This window comes from Dreissena polymorpha, chromosome 8, assembly GCF_020536995.1.
Source record: "Dreissena polymorpha isolate Duluth1 chromosome 8, UMN_Dpol_1.0, whole genome shotgun sequence".
NCBI classification, from domain to species: domain Eukaryota; kingdom Metazoa; phylum Mollusca; class Bivalvia; order Myida; family Dreissenidae; genus Dreissena; species Dreissena polymorpha.
This window is the reverse complement of record NC_068362.1, coordinates 91,619,245-91,639,446: the sequence shown is the minus strand read 5'-3', so window position 1 is coordinate 91,639,446 and position 20,202 is coordinate 91,619,245. Positions and strand designations below refer to the sequence as shown.

General features: G+C 35.6%; 1 protein-coding gene across 4 annotated transcripts in view; it reads left to right on the top strand.

Moving 5' to 3' along the window:
• LOC127841252 (alpha-1,6-mannosyl-glycoprotein 2-beta-N-acetylglucosaminyltransferase-like) overlaps window positions 1-20,057 on the top strand; it is a 77,026-nt gene extending 56,969 nt beyond the window's left edge. For 3 of the 4 annotated variants that reach the window (XM_052369923.1, XM_052369924.1, XM_052369922.1), the window contains exons 3-9: window positions 801-898; window positions 4,745-4,844; window positions 8,454-8,584; window positions 9,501-9,576; window positions 11,245-11,334; window positions 12,087-12,211; window positions 14,606-17,288. In XM_052369923.1, the coding sequence (XP_052225883.1) occupies window positions 801-898; window positions 4,745-4,844; window positions 8,454-8,584; window positions 9,501-9,576; window positions 11,245-11,334; window positions 12,087-12,211; window positions 14,606-14,834 (849 nt within the window). In that variant the 3' untranslated portion in view covers window positions 14,835-17,288. Of the gene's footprint in view, window positions 1-800; window positions 899-4,744; window positions 4,845-8,453; window positions 8,585-9,500; window positions 9,577-11,244; window positions 11,335-12,086; window positions 12,212-14,605; window positions 17,289-18,239 lie in introns of those variants that run through there. The other variant, XR_008030823.1, reaches the window with a different exon arrangement.
• The last annotated feature ends 145 nt before the right edge of the window (window positions 20,058-20,202 follow it).

The following is a 20,202-nucleotide window of genomic DNA, read 5'->3' as shown; positions in this document are numbered from 1 at the left end:
TTAGTTTTAGCTGAGGTAGATGAGTGCAGGAACCAGGTTTTTACCTCAGGGCTTAGTTTTAGCTGAGGTAGAAGAGTGCAGGAACCAGGTTTTTACCTAAGGGCTAAGTATTAGCTGTTCAGAACCAGGTTTTTAACTCAATCAGAGCTTAGTTTTAGCATAGGAAGAAGAGTGAAGGAACCAGGTTTTTACCTCAGGGCTATGTTTTAGCTGAAGTACATGTAGAACTGTGCAGAACCAGGTTTTTAACTCCATCAGAGCTTAGTTTTAGCTGAGGTAAATGAGTGCAGGAACCAGGTTTTTACCTCGGGGGCTTAGTTTTAGCTGAATTAGAAAAGTGCAGGAACCAGGTTTTTACCTCAGGGCTAAGTTTTAGCTGTTCAGAACCAGGTTTTTAACTCTATCAGAGCTTAGTTTTAGCATAGGAAGAAGAGTGTAGGAACCAGGTTTTTACCTCAGGGCTAAGTTTTAGCTGAAGTAGAACTGTGCAGAACCAGGTTTTTAACTCAATCAGAGCTTAGTTTTAGCTGAGGTAGAAGAGTGAAGGAACCAGGTTTTTACCTCAGGGCTTAGTTTTAGCTGAAGTAGAAGAGTGCAGGAACCAGGTTTTTACCTCAGGGCTTATACATGATCAGTGTTTTTTTGGTTCCTTTTTGGGCCAAAATTAGGGCCTTATACCCTATCACGAAAAGTATATATTTTCTTTATCTTTTGGTGTCTTTTGAAGATTGGATTTCATAGCCAAACCAGTTTCCCGATTACCCACTTAATATTTCATGTTTTGAATGGTATGCTTTCAGGTGCTGCAGATATTTTTCCCGCATTCCCTTCAGCTTCACCCAGACTCCTTCCCAGGTGAAGACCCTAATGACTGTCCAAGAGACATAAAAAAAGGAGAGTAAGGAAACTTTACTAAGCTGTGCTTTTCATTTGTGGTAATGGTTTTACAAGCAATCAAAAGTAGCCAATAGCTATTTAAATGAGTATTTTTTAATAGCAAATTTCATTTCATTCCGTGTTTAATATATGAACATGGCCAAGGATTGTGATTATTGCATAATTTATGAGAAGTGTATGGCTAGCTTTTGCGATTATTTTTTGTCTGTCATTTGGTCATGCATCCATGGTTGTCAACATTTACCTTGTTAACATTCTAGAGGCCAAATTTATTGTCCAATCTTTACGAAACTTGTTCAGAATATTGTCCCATATTGTTTGAAACTGGGTCATGTGTGGTCAAAAACTAAGTCACTAGATCAAATTTAAAAAAAGCTTGGTAACACTCATGAAGCAAATATCTGCATTTTAATGTGTTCACCTCATTCTTTTGTGATAGACACATTTCTTGTCCCCATTTTGCATACAAAATATAGTTTTCCTTCATGAAATAGTCCTGCATAGAATTGAATAATGTACTTTATAATGAAGATATTAGCAAAAGCAAAAGCGTAGATATGAACTTGAGTCCATATTAAGGGGTGAATAGAATGTATCATCTATCTCTATAGCAACCAGGTTACATTATTGGCTCAGTTTACAGCTCATCATGAAGTGATTTAATATTGCTTTCAAATGAGATTTATCTAAAATCTGTCAGATTGAACACATTACATTTTTGACCACTTGCCAGCTGTCAAACTACCAGATCAGCCTGTCAGATCAAGCTTTGTTGTGCCACAGGGACAGACAAACAAACAGTGACATAATAATGAAATGAGGCTTGATGTATGTGCAGTCCCCTCAGGCTAATCAGGGACAACACTTTCTGCTTTTATGGTATTTTTGTTTAAAGGAGTCGTCTCTTCTTAAGGAAAATTCAATTAATGCGCAAAGAGTCGTCCCTGATTGGGGAATCGGGGACAACACTGTAAACACATATTTTTATTATGCCCCCAAAGGAGGAGTGATCAGATAGTCCGTCTGTCTGTCCATCTGTCTTTCCATCACACTTTGCGTTTAGATTTCTGCGTTTAGGTTTTGAAATACTCATAACTTCAATGTCCCTTCAGATAGCAACATGATCTTTGGCATGCATGTATATCTCATAGAGCTGCACATTTTGAGTGGTGAAAGGTCAAGGTCATCCTTCAATGTCAAATATAAAAAATAATCCAAGGGAACTAATAAGCTACAAAGGGAGATAATTATCTGTACCGGCCAAATGATAAAAAAATAATTAATTAATCAAAGCGGCGCAGTAGGGGGCATTGTGTTTCTGACAAAAACATATCTCTTGTTAATTCCGTTTTTCCATGAGATTGTCAAATGCATTTTTAAGTCCCTGATTAAGAGGTGTTAAAACACTTTAACACCAATATAACAGGGATGACTTGGCAAAGCCTTATAAACAAACCGCATTTTAAGTTCTGTGCTCATTTATTGCAATGTTGAAGAGGCATTTTCCAATACATGCATATGAATCCTACCATATTGATAACAGGATACTTACAACTTTTCTAGTATGTAAATATATAAGATAATCCCATATAATTATTACCCCCATTAAAAATGAATAATTCTAGCCACTATTGACGATAAATGTGTTTCAGAATTTCAGAAAAACACACATACTGTTCAGATTAAATTATAACAGCAAATGGATAACTGAATTTAAATTCAAAAAGAGTTCAACATGTAACCATTATTTTCTGAAAACCTGATAGAAAATGTAAGTAAATTTCTATTAACAACACACCTGGATTTGCATGTACCTAAGTCGTCAGAATTTCTCTTGCCTCAAGTTGTTAAATGTATAAAAGCAAACAATATTTTAATGATATACAATATTTAAATGCATATTGTCTACAAACAACAATAAAATAAAACATGCCAAGATTAATTTCTCAAATCTTAAAAATATTTGAAAGATCTATAGCACTTAAAGGGGCCTTTTCACAGATTTTGGCATTTTTTAACTTATTCATTAAATGCTTTATATCGATAAATGTAAACATTGGATCTTAAAAGCTCCAGTAAAAAATCAAGAATAAAATTAAAAAAAGGAAAAGAACATTGCCCGGACCAGGTTTCGAACCACTGACCCCTGGAGTTTTGCCAGAGTCCTGAAGTAAAAACGCTTTAGCCTACTGAGCTATTCCGCCGAGTACATATACACAAAGTATTTTATACCTTATATAAGCAATCTTCGTAGTTTCACAAAATTTAACGACAAAAACAGAACTCTCCAAATTATTCAATCGTTTCGCGTTGCAACGCTTTATAATTTGTAGGTTTTAAAATCGTCAAAAGATGCATATAATGGCTATATTAGACCATGGTAAATGTTCAGTATTACTGTTTCCTCACAAATATCATAACTAAAACGAAAATTTGCGAATCTGAAACAACTTTTTTCAATTTTGTCAATTTACCAAAGCGTGAAAAGATTCCTTTAAATAGTAGCAGCATTTGAACGTGAAACGAGGATAAACAAGTAAACACATGCTGTTTTTCACACCTTTATTTGCATCAAACAATAGATTATGATTTTCTTATACTGTCAAAAGCGTATGGGTTAGCCTCTTATCAGTTAGCCTCTTATCGACTATATCAGCTCAATGGACACCACCATATTGAAATACGGGAAAACAAGCGAGACAGCAATGGAAGGTTGGAGAAAAACTGTAGCCATGACCAACCATCGTTATATTTGCTTTATAGTGCAGGTTGTGATGTCAACTGATAACTGATAATTGAACAGCACCTCACTGTTGAATAATTTATGTTGTCAGCACTGATTAAATGGATGAAGGTAATCATGGTTCACAAGAACATACATGTAATGTCATTCCATGTCCTATCTTGAGGCATTTTTGATCCACCTGTCATTCATATTCCTAATATTGTTTTCCCACACAATGGGTATTTCAGAACGCTATGCAAATCATTGGAAAAAATTCATTCATGTCAAGCTGAATTTACAGGTATACAATTTAATGGATGATGTTTGAAGGCTTGTAATGGATATTACATGGACATAAATGTAATGGATGTAGTTTGGGTTTCACTGCATTGTAATTATGGTGATTACTTTCGGGGGTTTGATTTACTTTTGGGGGGTTTGAAGTTACATGAATTAAGATCTGGTTCGTACTGAAAAAGGTTTAACTATGGATTTGCGTCCCTCAATGTTTCCAATTTATCTGAAGTAAGAATTGATACATCATTAAACATGGAAAACACAAAAAAGACACAATTTAAATAAATAGAATAACACATACAAGACTGATTGTACTCCAATACACAATACAGCATTAACGTGTTTGTAATAGCACCTCATTATGATGCTCAGTTTACTCTACGTTGGCTCTTTTGTCACACTACAAACACCTGGGCAAGGTTATCCCTTAACAGGGGCAACCATCCCCAACCCAGCCTGTCCCCAGTACAAAATAAGTGTTCCAGAAGCAGACCAATTTGTGGTGTTCCTTCCAGAAAGTTTTGCAATATCATCTGCAATCAACATATCCCATGAAAGGGAATTAAATTTGATCAGAGGTTTGTTTTTACCTCTATCGTTCCCTAGAAAATCCTTGCTTCCTGTGCTCACAGTGGAGATCCTCTCACCTTGAGTTACAGGTGAGGTAACCCTGAGAGAAACCCTGTGTCCTTGCAAATGAGGTACAATATATCACAGCTGATTTAACGTGACCCATATACAATATTTACTACAAACATATTATTTAACTCATTAATATAACATTGTGTATCAATATTCAAGGAGTAATGTGATTTACTCTTTCAGAGCAGTGAAGAAGAAATGTAAAAATGCTGCCTTTCCAGACAAATATGGTCATTATCGTGAGGCGAAATACTGCCAGACCAAGCACCACTGGTTATGGAAGGTACACATGATTTATTGATAATTGTCTATCCTGGTTATGGAAGGTAACTCATGATTTATTGATAATTGTCTACTCTGGTTATGGAAGGTACATGTAACTAATGATTTATTGATAATTGTCTCCCCTGGTTATGGAAGGTAACTCTTTATTTATTGATAATTGTCTCGCCTGTTTATGGAAGGTAACTCATGATTTATTATCCCCCGCCATCGTCGGAGGGACATTGTTTTGTCTGTCTGGAGCCATATCTTGGAAGTGCTTTGGCGGATTTCATTGAAACTTGGTATGAGTATATATATGGATAACAGGATGATGCACGCCAAATGGCATTGTACACCATCTGTTAATAACGAAGTTATAGCCCTTTGTATCTTGAAAAAATGCTTTTTTGAGTGTCAAATATAACACTTTTGTGTCATGAAGCATATTGGGGGGGGGGGGGGAATATCAATTTAACTAATTTGCTTGTTATATATAATTGTCTCCCATTACTATATGTATTTAAACCTTGCCGTGGGAAAACAGGGCTTTATGCATGTGCGTAAAGTATTGTCCCAGATTGGTCTGCACAGTCTGCACAACAGAAAATTCCATCAAAGCGTAAAGTATACTCTATGATTAGCCAGTGCTGACTGCACAGGCTTATCTGGGACAATACTTCATGCACATGCATTTAGCCCTGTTTACCCATAGTGCAGCTCATTTCAGTAACTATATCAGTGACGTTTTGAGTAAAACCATTGCTTTTTACAAGAAATGTTAAGCATATATTACAGTTTCATATGTATCCACTGATAATGGAATGGTATGTTAAACCACTTGTGCCTATTTATGAAAAAGGAAACAATAAGGAATGAAAATTTGTCCCATTTTGACCTGTCAAGTTTTTTTCACTGAGCTAAATTTGAAAGACAGTATGAGCCTTGCTCATAAATCTGGTCTTAAAGCGGGTATATACGATTTTTATATGTGTAAAATTGTAATATATTGATACAAATATGTTATCATAACACACAATATGCAAGAAAAATGATACATTTAAGACGAATTTCATAAAATGCAGCAAATACAAATTAGCGCCCCGAGCCGATTGTGACGAAGATAATTCGTACATACTTTCCTACAATAACCGATGCATTCGTCTTTTTAGTAAGTGTTCGTGTGTCGTATGAATCGATATCGCTGCAGGTATTTAAAATGAACCGTTAAACTAAATTTAGATTCACATCGTACATGCATTATATACATGCTGGCGATTTCGGCTGTACAGCCTTTTTCGATTTCAGAATTAAAAATATGGCTAATTTCGCATTTTTCGACACATGTTCTTCTTAACTTTTATTTTAGTTTATATTGAAATATATGTATAATAAGTTTTTTTACACATGTTATATTAATTAATAAATATTTCACAAGATCGTATATACCCGCTTTAATGCATGTGTGTAAAGTGTTGTCCCTGATAAACCTGTGTATTGTGCACAGGCTAATCAGTCACAACACTTTCCACTTGTATAGTATTGTTTGTTAATAGGAAGTTTATTCTTAGCCAAAATCCTGTTAAGCCAGAAAGTGCTGTGGATTATAGCAGAAATTTAATCAACGGGGCTTTAATCAACCGATTTCGCTGTAAAAGTGGGATAAAAAATATTCTGACTTTTCCTATTTGAAACAAATGCTTGCTTTAGTTTTGGTCAAAGGCCTGTGTCAATGTGGGTTGATGAAACAATATTAGCTTGAAAACCACCAGTAAAATGATAAACTGATCACAAAATTGGGATCAACATAGGAATTTTTGTGGATGAATCAATGAAAGAACATGTCAAGGTGAACTCTGTGATTGACCTGAGTTTAAAGTACACAAAGATGGTTGATTGTGAAACTGGGATATCTGCCTGACATTTCCTTATCAGATAAAGTAGTAAGGCGCTCAACTGTGGATGATAATAGGATATTGCTTGGTGATCATGCTCTGCAAACATTATTGTTAGCTCACCTGAACAGTAATATATTTTTTGTCCATGTACACTTAAATGTATAAACTGCATCATTGGCCACTAGTTGGTACCTGCTCAAACTGGTTACACAGGCTAAAATCTTAAACATTATTTGAACAACTATGGAAGAGATAACCTTAACAATTTTAGTATCTTAATTTTTTTTCCCCATTGTTGGGTGAATGTAATTTATCTGTCATGTTTAAGTTATACTAATAATGAAAACAGTTTAAACCATTAATATCTCATAAGAGTTAAAAACTGAGTCACGTGGTTTCAAAAACTAGGTCATAAACAAGTCACATTAGTTTGCGCCCTCTGCATACAACTGTCTCTAACCATTTTAACGCTCCCATTAGAGTGTATATAGCAGTTGCACTGTCCCTCCATCCATTTGTCCAACCATTTGTCGGTCTGCCTGACCCTATGGGATCTGTTTCTTAAGCTTTTGCCATTCAGATATTTGCCTGATTTTCGGTGTGTGTGTCTACCTGCATGACTTACATTCCCAAGTCGAATTTTGTTCTGCTCCATTGATTGTTAAAAATGTTCTCTAAATAACAGTTTTCAGAACATTTTTACTAAAATTTTGCAGATATTAACCTGAGTTTTGGTGTGTGAGTCAACCTACATATACATCACTTACAGATCAATCAAGTTTGAGTTTCGTTCCGGTCCATTGATTTTTGACAAAGTTAAGGGCCATGGACTTTCCTTTTTGCACTCTAAAAAAGCTGCTTTTAGGCTTTAAAGTGCAGAAGGAGGCATTGTGTTTCACAAACATAGCTCTTATTTCTTATGATTTCTCCTTAGAATGTGATATGACTGATGGAGGGACAGACAGACTGTCCAACAGACAGACAGACAGACAGAATATTGTGTTATTATGCGATCTGGGCTGAGTTAAAAAATGATAGTAGTTTGGTCAAAATCATGGCTGCCATGTCTGGGGTTATTTACCTAATAAGTTTATTTTTGAAATCTTGTGAACACTACCTTCTCAGAACAGTTAAGTTCCTTTGGGTCCCAGGGGAGTGCTGTAAGGCTTTTGATCATCTTGTTTCCCTAATGCAGGTATTAAACCAGTGTTATATTGGATATGCTCTCAACAGACAGAGTTGGGTAAGCACTTACTAAGCAGGTTATTTGCAATGTCCAATATTTAATATGTGTGAAAATATTGTTTGAGTAGCGACTCTTTTGGCTTACATGAGGATTGATCATGATTGTTATAACTGATTACAACTGTCGTTCAAATACAGAATGTTAGCTCTCTCTTGACTACTTCTACCACTAGTTGTGAACAGCTTTATCAACATTTGAAAAGCATGTCATGATCTCTGGATGCCATGGCCTGTGCCGTTATATGTCATAATAGAAGAAACAAAACTGAAATCATGTTTTATACAAAAGCGTCTTGTAAATACTTGCCTTAGCAAGCAAAAAATATTTATTTAAATGGAGATGTTATATCATGTGTTCTGTTGGCACCCGTTATGCGGTGCTCTTGTTAACTCAGCCATGTGTTTGACATGTCTATTTTAAGCTCTTCCATGTGTTTGACATGTCTATTTTAAGCTCTACCATGTGTTAAACCTGAAAATATTTCCAGCTGCACCATGTGTATGACAATGTCAGTGTTATGCGGGGCTACAAGGGACTGATACTATTACTGGAGGAGGACTACTACGTCACACCCGATATCATTCCTGTCCTACAGATGATGCAGAACCTTAGGAAGAAGTAAACCATTTTGATTTATCTTCACCTATTTATATGTATATGATTGCATAAAAAACCTTACAATTATTATTGTTTTTATGCCCCCGGTAGGGTGGCATATAGCAGTTGAACTGTCGGTCAGTCAGTATGTGTGTTTGTCAGTCTGTCCGTCCGTCCGAAAAAACTTTAACATTGGCCATAACTTTTTCACTATTGAAGATAGCAACTTGATATTTAGCATGCATGTGTGTCTCATGGAGCTGAACATTTTGAGTGGTGAAAGGTCAAGGTCATCCTTCAAGGTCAAATGTCAAATATATGGCGTCTGTCTGTCCGAAAGCTTTAACATTGGCCATAACTTTTTCAATATTGAAGATAGCAACTTGATATTTGGCATGCATGTGCATCTCACGGAGCTGCACATTTTGAGTGGTGGAAGTTCAAGGTCAAGGTCATCCTTCAAGATAAAAAAAATATAAAATTTCAAAGCGGCTTTCTCAAGAAGCTGCACATTTTTAGTGGTAAAAAATCAAGGTCAAGGTCATCTTTCAAGGTCAAAGGTAAAAAATAAATAATTTCAAAGCGGTGTTCTCATGAAGCTGCACATTTTGAGTGGTGGAAGCTCAAGGTCAAGGTCATCCTTCAAGGTCAAATGTCATTTTTTTTTTTTAAAGTGGTGTTCTCATGAAGCTGCACATTTTGAGTGGTAGAAGTTCAAGGTCAAGGTCATCCTTCAAGGTCAAAGGTCAAAAAATAAAAAATAAATTTTCAAAGCGGGGCAATAGGGGGCATTGTGTTTCAGACGAACACATCTCTTGTTTATTTTTATCATGTTACAAAATAAAGTTTCTTAATTCACAGAGTCCAACTCTGCTTCAATAATGTGTTAGTAATTTTTGTTGCTGTTTTATTATTAACATGAATGTATATTTTTCAGGGACTGTAAGGACTGTAAAATATTAGCTGCAGGGAATTATGACAAAAATCAAAATTTTGGGACCAATGCTGGCCAGGTATGAAAGTAAAATATTTGAAAGAATAAATTGTTGTGCTCTTAACCCATGTTGTTATTTTTCTCTGAGAAAGCCACGATAAATGCATGTGTTAAAAACATTAGTTTCAGATCAGTCTGTGTAGGATTAGCCTTAAAAGAATAATTCCATGAAAGCTGAAAGGATCTTTGGTTTATATGAAGGATTATATACTTATGTCATGATGAATAGCTTTAAAAACACTATGCAAAGTAGCCTTGCTAAAAGACTCTTGGGAAGTGATTATTAGAAGGAATTCTTGAAAAGTTTTATTTATTATTTCTTTGTTCCTTATCTTATGTCTAAGAATTGTTTTGTGAATGTGGGCTCTGGTTCAATGTCTAAGTTCCACACAAATCAGTTACACAGTAGAGCATGATATTTTCAAAGTTTCACACACATTAGTAAACAGTAGGTAATTATAGTTTCAAAGTTGTATACAAATTGGTAACACTGTAGGTCTTAATATTTTCAAAGTTTCACACCAATCAGTAACACAGTAGGGCATGATATTTTCAAAGTTCCACAGAAATTGATAACACAGTAGGGCATGATATTTTCACACAAATCGGTAACACAGTAGGATATGATATTTTCAAAGTTGGATACACAGAAAGGCTTGATATTTAAAGTTCCACACAAATGGGTAACACAGTAGAGTGTGATATTTTCATAGTTTGACACACAAATCAGTAGCACAGTGGGGCATGATATTTTATACAAATTGGTATCACAGTATATTATACTGAATACTGTAAGGGAAATCGTGGTAACACATTAAAATCCAGGAGGCCAGAATACAAGAACGCAAGAGTATGATGACTAGAATGCAACATACGATGACGACATTGCAACAATAAGATGGCCGGAATGGGAGAACGCGATAGTACGATAACGACAATGCGACAGTGCGACAATACGATGGCGACAGTGCAATAGGATGATGGCGACAATGCGATGGTCATATTGTTCTGTCGCCAGTGTATCATCGCATTCTTGCCATCGCGTTCATTCATTACGTATTGTCTCACTGTCATCATAGTATTGTCGCATTCTTGTCATCCTACTCTCGCGTTCTTGGATTCTAGCATTCTCGCCATCACGTTCTCGTATTCTTGCCATAATATTGTCGCACTGTCGCTATTGTATTGTCACAATCTGTTCATCGTACTCCCCGGTTCTCATATTCTAGCATTGTCGCCATCATACTATCGAACTTTTGCCATCGTATTGTTGCACTGTAGTCATCGCAATGTCGTCATAGTACTATCGCACTCTCGCATTTTTGCCATTGCATGCTTGCATTCTCGCCATCGTATTGTTGCACTGTCATTGTACTCTCGCGTTCTCGCATTCTCGCCCTCTGGATTTTAATGTGTAACCAAGATGGCCCTAACGGTATTCTGTAATATTAGCATACTATTTTCACATCGGTAACACCATAGTGCATATTTTCAGTCTTTAACACATTAGGGCATACTTTTTTGCACACCACTCGGTAACACAGTTGGGCATAATAGTCTCTGTCAGTAACACAGTTGGGCATGATATTCTCTGTCAGTAACACAGTAGGGCATAATAGTCTCTGTCAGTAACACAGTAGGGCATGATATTTCACAAATCTGTTACAGCAAGGCATGATATTTTCAGGTGGAGGTCGCCAATTGGATCTCATCCCGGCACAACATGGGCATGGCCTTCAACAGCGACCTTTGGGAAGAAATCAAAAGATGTGCAAAGGTAAACGGTTCGTTCTCAAATGAAATCATAATATATTTTTTATTGTATTTTTTATATAAAATTGTATGATTTATTTTTTGTCGTTCATATTTCTGTTTTTGAAATGGTGTGTGTATCTGGATTATTGATAATTTAGCTTGTCTTTGTTGACAGATTTTAAGATATCTTATAAATGTAGATTTTCATGCTCCTCAAAAGTTATGTCTTAGCATTTTAACAACTCCTAACCCTTTTAATTGTATGTACATCCCGCAATTTCAGATACTCAACTACTCTTTCAAGGCTGGACTGTTTATCTAAACGTTCACAGTTTCAGTTTTGAAAATTATTGAGGCCTCAGAATTCTATCTATATAATATGTGATCCCAGTCACCCAATTTTCTGTAAATTTTCTTTAAAAAAACTCTATCCTGTTTTTCAAAGCCGCACATAAGATACGATTTATGGTGGCATTTGTGGCAATCAGGAATATTAATGTGCTCCGGACGGTCATAAATTTGGACATTTTTAATATAAGGTTTAAAAATTGAATATTCGAATAATGACAAATGAATATTTGAATATCGTTTCCAGTATTCGTTCCCACCCCTAGTAAATTTGCCTCTATTTCAGGACTTCTGTAACTTTGGCTCTTTTTCAGGAGTTCTGTAACTTTAGCTCTTTTTCAGGAGTTCTGTAACTGAAGCACTTTTTCAGGAGTTCTGTAACTTTGGATCTATTTTAGGAGATCTGTAACCTTGCCTATATTTCAGGAGTTTTGTAACTTTGACGACTACAACTGGGACTGGACACTGCAGCACCTGAGCAGCCAGTGCATACCCAACCAGATGAAGGTGCTCAAGATGAAGGCAACACGGGTGTTCCACATGGGGGAATGGTAAGGCAACACGGGTGTTTCACATGGGGGAATGGTACTGCAACCATCGCTATAAGAGCCTTGTTCCTCTGTGAAAATAAATAGCGTAATGCTTGTGCGTAAAGTCTTGTCCCAGATTAGCCGGTCCGCACTGGCTATTCAGAAAAGACACTTTCTGCCTTAATTTTAGTTTTTATGTTAAGGAGGCTAATCTAGGACCATACTTAACACATATGCATGAAGCCCAGTTTTCCCAAAGTGCTACTCATCTCGTTACTTGTTCAGCGTACTTCGTCCTTTATTTCAAGCTTTATTTAAACCACAGGTAACAAACAATTGCCAATATTAAGTTCATTAAAATCTTTCAAGTCTCATAAAATACATGCATATTTTTAAAAACATGTAAAAAATGGGCACTATTTCTTTGAAATGAAACAAGCTCAATATGTTACTTCATTGAAAAGAAACTATCATGGTGTATAATTATCATCCGTCAAAGATGAAGAGATATAGAATAAGCCTTGTTGGCAAGTCCATGTGCCAGTCTGTCACAAACTTTTTAGGGCCGTATCTCAGAAACTATATAGATCGTAGATTTCAACATGAAACTTCATGGTTATAAAGATAGCAACAAGGTGAAGTGCCATAATTAAGAACCTTAACCCTAAACTTTCTTATGCAAAAGTTATTGCCCTTTGATGTTTTTAAATGATAATTTTCTCAGGGCTGTAGCTCAGATATAATGTAAGATTTCAACATAACATTTCATGGATGTATAGAAATCAATGAGGAGAAGTGCCATGCACAAACACCATAACCCTACACTTTTTATGCCCCCCTTGGAAGAAGAGGGGGTATATTGCTTTGCTCATGTCGGTCGGTCAGTCGGTTGGTCGGTCCGTCCACCAGGTGGTTTCCTGATGATAACTCAAGAACGCTTGGGCCTAGGATCATGAAACTTCATAGGTACATTGATCATGACTCGCAGATGACCCCTATTGATTTTGAGGTTACTAGGTCAAAGGTCAAGGTCACAGGTGAAGGTCACAGTTACTGGAAATAGGCATTTTAAGGATTTAGCATGGTTCAAACAAGGGAAACAACTACCGTTTTTGCATGTTCTTTTTGTTACAGCATTTGCCTCTCTTGTAATATATTTAAATTTTACCAAATGCAGTGTTTTTTTATAGCAATTTTGGGGCCGATATTCGGCCCCATTTCCCTTAAAAAAGAGTATATATTTTCCCCCAATTTTGTAGAAAAAATCCCCTACAAAAGTAAAAAAAAAAAAAAAAAAAAAAAACTTTTTTTTTTTTTTTTTTTTTTTTTATAGAAAGAACTGTCTAATGATAAATATATCTCAAATTTATTTCATAAACAACTAACAAAGTATATAACTATAATTAATATGATTTTGAATTATTATTAAGAGTTATATTCAATTAGTTTTTCCGAATTCAGTGGACTTTTCACATGAATTGCATTTGTTTTCCCAAAATGGCCAGAAAAAGGCCTGATGTATCTATAATGTGTCAATATTTGTTGATAAAAACATTCAAATATGGCTAATTTAATTGATATAAAATGTTCAAATTTGCCATTTCATCGATTAAAAAAATCCCAATTAGACTCCAATCGGCTAAGAAAACTGAGACTGTGCATGACGGCTGAACTGTCTGAAACTAATGTTGAAAAAATCATTGATATATATTTAAGAAATAGGACAGGGACATTCAGCTGTGAATATTACATTCATACATACATGTGTATTCATATAATAAATATCATAACATACAAAAGAGTGAATTTTTAATTTTCCCCTTTTCCTAAAAAACAACGCGTTTTTCCCCTTTGGACGGGCCCCGCCACCATTCCCCTATAGGTTAAAAAAACACTGAAATGTAAGACTAACTGCATTTTTATAATGCATACTGCTACTACTGCTGCTGCTGCTGCTGCTGCTTCTACTTCTACTACTACTACTACTACTACTACTACTACTACTACTACTACTACTACTACTACTACTACTACTACTACTACTACTACTACTACTTCTACTACTACTTCTACTACTACTACTACTACTACTACTACTACTACTACTACTACTACTACTTCTACCACTACTACTACTACTACTACTTCTACTCCTACTCCTACACCACCACAACCACCACCACCACCACCACCACCACCACCACCACCACCACCACCACCACCACCACCACCACCACCACCACCACCACGACCACCATGACCACCACCACCACCGTTCACAGTGACAAAAAACGTATTCACACAATGGCTGCTACTACAACTTATAGCCCATATAGGGGGGCATGCATGTTTTACAAACAGCCCTTGTTTAAATAAGATTTATTGCATTTTTTTATTGGCTTGTTCCACTTGCAGTGGTGTCCATCATAAAGGGAAGAACTGTAAACCGGAGGAGAAAAAGAAGGAAATGGACAAGCTAGTGACTGACAACAAGAAGCATCTATTCCCCAACACAGTGTCCATAGGCAGTTACTCGGGCCTGCGACTTCGAGACCCAAAACCCAACGGGGGGTGGGGTGACCTCAGGGATCAAAACTTGTGTCTTAGCTTTATAATAAATACTACTGCTACAGTAGGCACATAGCTGCATGGCTTTTACATTGCTACGTGGGTTGTGAACATAGTTTTGTGACGTGTTCACATAACTACGTGGTGTGTTAACATAGTTGTGTTGGGTGTTCACAAGCTACCTGGTGTGCTAACATATGTGTGATGTATTCCAAAAGCTGGTGATGTGCTCACATATCGTCTTGAAATGGATCTTTACAGTTGTCTAAGTAATAAGGCTTAATGTTTGTTGATTTTTTATGGTTATTTTAGCAGTCAAAGTTGCGTATCAAACTTAAAAGGAACATATCCATTGTTATTTTAATATGCTGTGTTCAAATTGTAACTCAGGCTTGCTCCATAGAACAATTGATGTAAGTTTGTATTGTTGGAAAATGAGGCCGGAAAGTTTGCTTTTATAAGGAGTGATTGAAAAGAAAGTGGGAAGAACTATGAGTGCTTTACAACTTTGTTAGTGAAAAGTGATTATACGATTTTAAAGCTACTTATCATTGATTTCATTGCAATCTTTGTACATTTACATAGTGCCGAGTGTTTTCTTCAGAAAACAATTTATTACTTTTAGATATACTTTAACAAGAAATCAAAATTGCTTCAGACCAAATATTAATTCTGTGTTTTTGCTAAATATGTTTGTATAATTGAAATTATTTTTGTGCATAATCTTATATCAAATATTTTGCCTTGTGTGAAAAGGCATCATTTTTATGCCCCCGGTAGGGTGGCATATAGCAATTGAACTGTCCGTCAGTCCGTCTGTCAGTTTGTCCGTCCGTCCAAAAACTTAAACATTGCCCATAACTTTTGCAATATTGAAGATAGCAACTTGATATTTGGCATGCCTGTGTATATCATGAAGCTGCACATTTTGAGTGGTGAAAGGTCATCCTTCAAGGTCGAAGGTCAAATATATGGCTTCAACGCGGCGCAGAAGGGGGCATTGTGTTTCTGACAAACACATCTCTTGTTGTTAGAGAGAATAGGCTTTTAATTTGTATCTATATGTGCCATTCAATTCTCTTGTAATATTATTTATGTATGATATTATTTATTTTATATATTTTTAATATGTAAAGTCTATGTCTATGGGTACATACAATTCTATAAATGTAATACATAGAGCACATTTCATAACTTCATACATGTAAATGATCAGGCTATGTGTGTTGTGATAGGAAAGGTACATTAGCTTTCAGTAAATGGTTCTAAAAGCCTGTGAGTAAATTGTCTGCCGAGATCATCCTTGCAGTCTATGCATAAGTCAACTATGGCAGTGACTGCCTACAAACAGTTTGCAATACTAACTTGATAATGAAATAATAACCTTTAAATGAGCAGCTTGGACTCATCTGTAAGGACTGCCCAGTTTTATCTTCAACAACACTTTACCCACATTCATAGAGCCCTATTACCTATCCTATCTTATTTTGTTAAATCATTTGTATTTGTTTGCAGGACATTTCCTATTCATGGAATTCAAATTTTGGCCCAAAACCCCACTACAAACAATTACAAACTAATTATTTGTAGGAATCTTAAATTTATGAATTGGTCAATCCATGAAATCATGGAAAATTCATGTCCCACATAGATAAAGATTTTATAGTAATATCACGTTTTAAATGTTTAAGATATTTACTGGGGAATTTGCCTTCATGTTGTATTTGCTTACGATTATCTAACAACTAACTCATCTTACATTATTTCAACTTTCATAAAAGCACAAATTGTAGTTTTACTATTATGAACTTTCAGTAATTAAATACTGTAAAACCAAATGAACCATGTTGTCTATGTATAGAGTCTAGAATATGTCAAACAAATCTTTGTTACTTTATTAGTTTATTTATAAACACATTCAATAACATCAGACAATTGTTTGTTTCGTTTCGGTTTAGTATTGGTTGTTTTTGTTTTTTAGTCAGTTTGTATTAGCTTATTATCTAGTCAACCATAAAAGTGTTAATTAAGTTCGCTGTTGCTTCATTTGTACAACTGCATGAATGCAAAATTGTCCATATTAATATGATGTTGAGTGGTAATTTTTAACCAGGTTTTCCGAAGGAAAAAACTGGTTATTAGATTGGCGAATGCGGGCGGGCTGGCTGGCTGGCTGGCTGGCGGGCTGGCTGGCGGGCTGGCGGAACAAGCTTGTCCGGGCCATAACTATGTCGTTCATTGTCAGATTTTAAAATCATTTGGCACATTTGTTCACCATCATTGGACGGTGTGTCGCGCGAAATAATTACGTCGATATCTCCAAGGTCAAGGTCACACTTTGAGTTCAAAGGTCAAAAATGGCCATAAATGAGCTTGTCCGATCCATAACTATGTCGTTCATTGTCAGATTTTAAAATCATATGGCACATTTGTTCACCATCATGGGACGGTGTGTCGCACGAAATAATTACGTCAATATCTCCAAGGTCAAGGTCACACTTTGAGTTCAAAGGTCAAAAATGGCCATAAATGAGCTTGTCCGAGCCATAACTATGTCGTTCATTGTCAGATTTTAAAATCATTTGGCACATTTGTTCACCATCATTGGACGGTGTGTCGCGCGAAATAATTACGTCGATATCTCCAAGGTCAAGGTCACACTTTGAGTTCAAAGGTCAAAAATGGCCATAAATGTCCCTTGAGATATAACCTTCATATTTGGTATGCATGTGTATATGGACAAGGCCTTTCCATACGCACAACAATTTTGACCCCTGTGACCTTGACCTTGAAGTAGGGGTCTTTGTTTAGGTTTCATAATCTGCGTTTAGGTTTCGAAAAATGCTCATAACTTCTATGTCCCTTGAGATATAACCTTCATATTTGGTATGCATGTGTATATGGACAACGCCTTTCCATACGCACACAAATTTTGACCGTCCGTCCGTCCGTGTGTCCGTCCGAAAACTTTAACGTTGCTCATAACTTTTGCAATATTGAAGATAGCAACTTGATATTTGCCATGCATGTGTATCTTATGAAGCTGCACATTTTTAGTGGTGAAAGGTCAAGGTCATCCTTCATGGTCAAAGGTCAAAAAAAATAAATTCATGTGCATCTCATGGAGCTGCACATTTTGAGTGGTGAAAGGTCAAGGTCATCCTTCAAGGTCAAAGGTCATTTTTTTTTTTTTTTTTTTTTTCACCATCAAATTACCAGTCTGCCAAAGGCTACAACAAACCTCTACTTACAAAGTTCTCATTTTTAACCAGGTTTTCCGAAGGAAAAAACTGGTTATTTGATTGGCAAATACGGGCGGGCTGGCGGGCGGGCGGAACAAGCTTGTCCGGGCCATAACTATGTCGTGCATTGTCAGATTTTAACATCATTTGGCACATTTGTTCACCATCATTTGACGGTGTGTCGCGCGAAATAATTACGTCGATATCTCCAAGGTCAAGGTCACACTTTGAGTTCAAAGGTCAAAAATGGCCATAAATGAGCTTGTCCTGGCCATAACTATGTCATTCATTGTGAGATTTTAAAATCATTTGGCACATTTGTTCACCATCATGGGACGGTGTGTCGCACGAAAGAATCACGTCAATATCTCCAATGTCAAGGTCGCCAGGACTAAAAATATTATTTTTTTTAAACAAACTTACAAAGGGGTTAATTTTGTTTGTTCATTTCAAAAGTTCAGTTTGAGTTTTCTCCCTTTATCAGATTTTTTTTTCACAATGAAAACCTGGTTTTGTGACAATTTTGTCCCTTGTTTTTCATGGTTCGTTAAAAAAGGCCCCTGCTTTCATTTAATACTTTATAGCTTTGATGGCTTAATATCTCACAACTGTTATGTCTTTATATTGGCTTGCCTCTACTAAACTGAAATCAAGGTGAGTGTCATGTTATTTCATGAGGTAAAATGTTTATACCTTTTGAACATATTTTCCATCTGTTAAGTAATTTATTTTAAAAATGACTGCAATAATTGGTGTATATTGCTGTTAAATGTTAGATTTTAATTATCCTCAGCTTTAAGGATTCATTCATATACATTAGTTTTAGTTGTATGTATGTTTACAGTTTAGTTGTCAAAAATGTGTATGTAATGTCAATGATGATTACCACAAAGTGCACACATACTATACATGATCCTTTGGTATGAGTGGGTATCATTAATATGTAAGTTATAACATAATATTTATACTATGTAAATATGTTTTTTCCAGCAAAAACATACATTGATGCTGGAGTCTTTGTAAAAGAAACAAGTTTCAGTAACTATAAATATGATGCTTTAAATGTAACAATCTTGACATCAAATCTGCCCAATAAACAATTCAGTGTTATTTAAAGATGCATTTTTTATTTGGATGTTGCTTTACTTTTTGTGTGTATATATTTTTTTCAACAGTGCATGTGTGATGTGAACTTTTTATGCCCATGAAGGAGGGCATATAGTGATCCGACTGTCCGTCCGTCTGTCTGTCCATCACACTTTTGCGTTTAGGTTTCAAAAAATGCTCATAACTTCTATGTTGCTACAATCGTAACCTTCATATTTGGTATGCATGTGTATATGGACAGGCCTTTCCATATGCACACAAATGTTGACCCCTTTGACGTTGACCTTGAACTAAGGGTCCTAGTTTAGGTTTCGAAATCTGCGTTTAGGTTTCGAAAAAGCGTTTCTCGGGGGCATATGTCTTCCGATGGAGACAGCTCTTGTTATTAATAACAATACATGTAGATACATTGATACATATTCATTATAAAGAGTGTGCATTAGGAGATCACCTAACATACAAAAAATTCATCATTCACTTTGAAAGAAAACACGAAAGCCTAAAGTAGATATATGTTAATAAAATCAATAAAAAGAAGAATTAACATTATTGCCATTGAATGCAATATTCTTCATAACAGACTTATGTTTTTGTATAACTTTAACACTATATACTGTGCGTAAAACAGTATTTTTTAGCAGTTAGATTCTCAGAGACTGTGTTTTTCAGATATGCAGTTGGTGTGTACAATTTAAAAAATAATTGTTAATGTGTTCTGGCAGATTCCAAATTGACATGATACAGTTTACTGTAAGGAAGTTTAACTAAAATGTTGTCTTGCTAATTTTATCATAATGCTGTTTAAATACATGTAATAGTTACAGTTTACATGACACAGTTTACTGTTTGGGAGTTTTAACTGGCTATTTCATTATAATATTATGTAATATTTTTATATTGGAGGATGTTAAAACAATTGTTCAATGAAACAATTTAATAAAGAGTTGAAAAAAAAACATAATTCCTTGTTCTTTATTAGATGAGACAGCAGTGTTTTTAATAATTCACTTTTAGAATCGACATGTATAAAAGGATACTTAAAATAATGTAAAAGCTGACGACTAGAAAAGTGGAGTTCACTTTTATTTAATACAC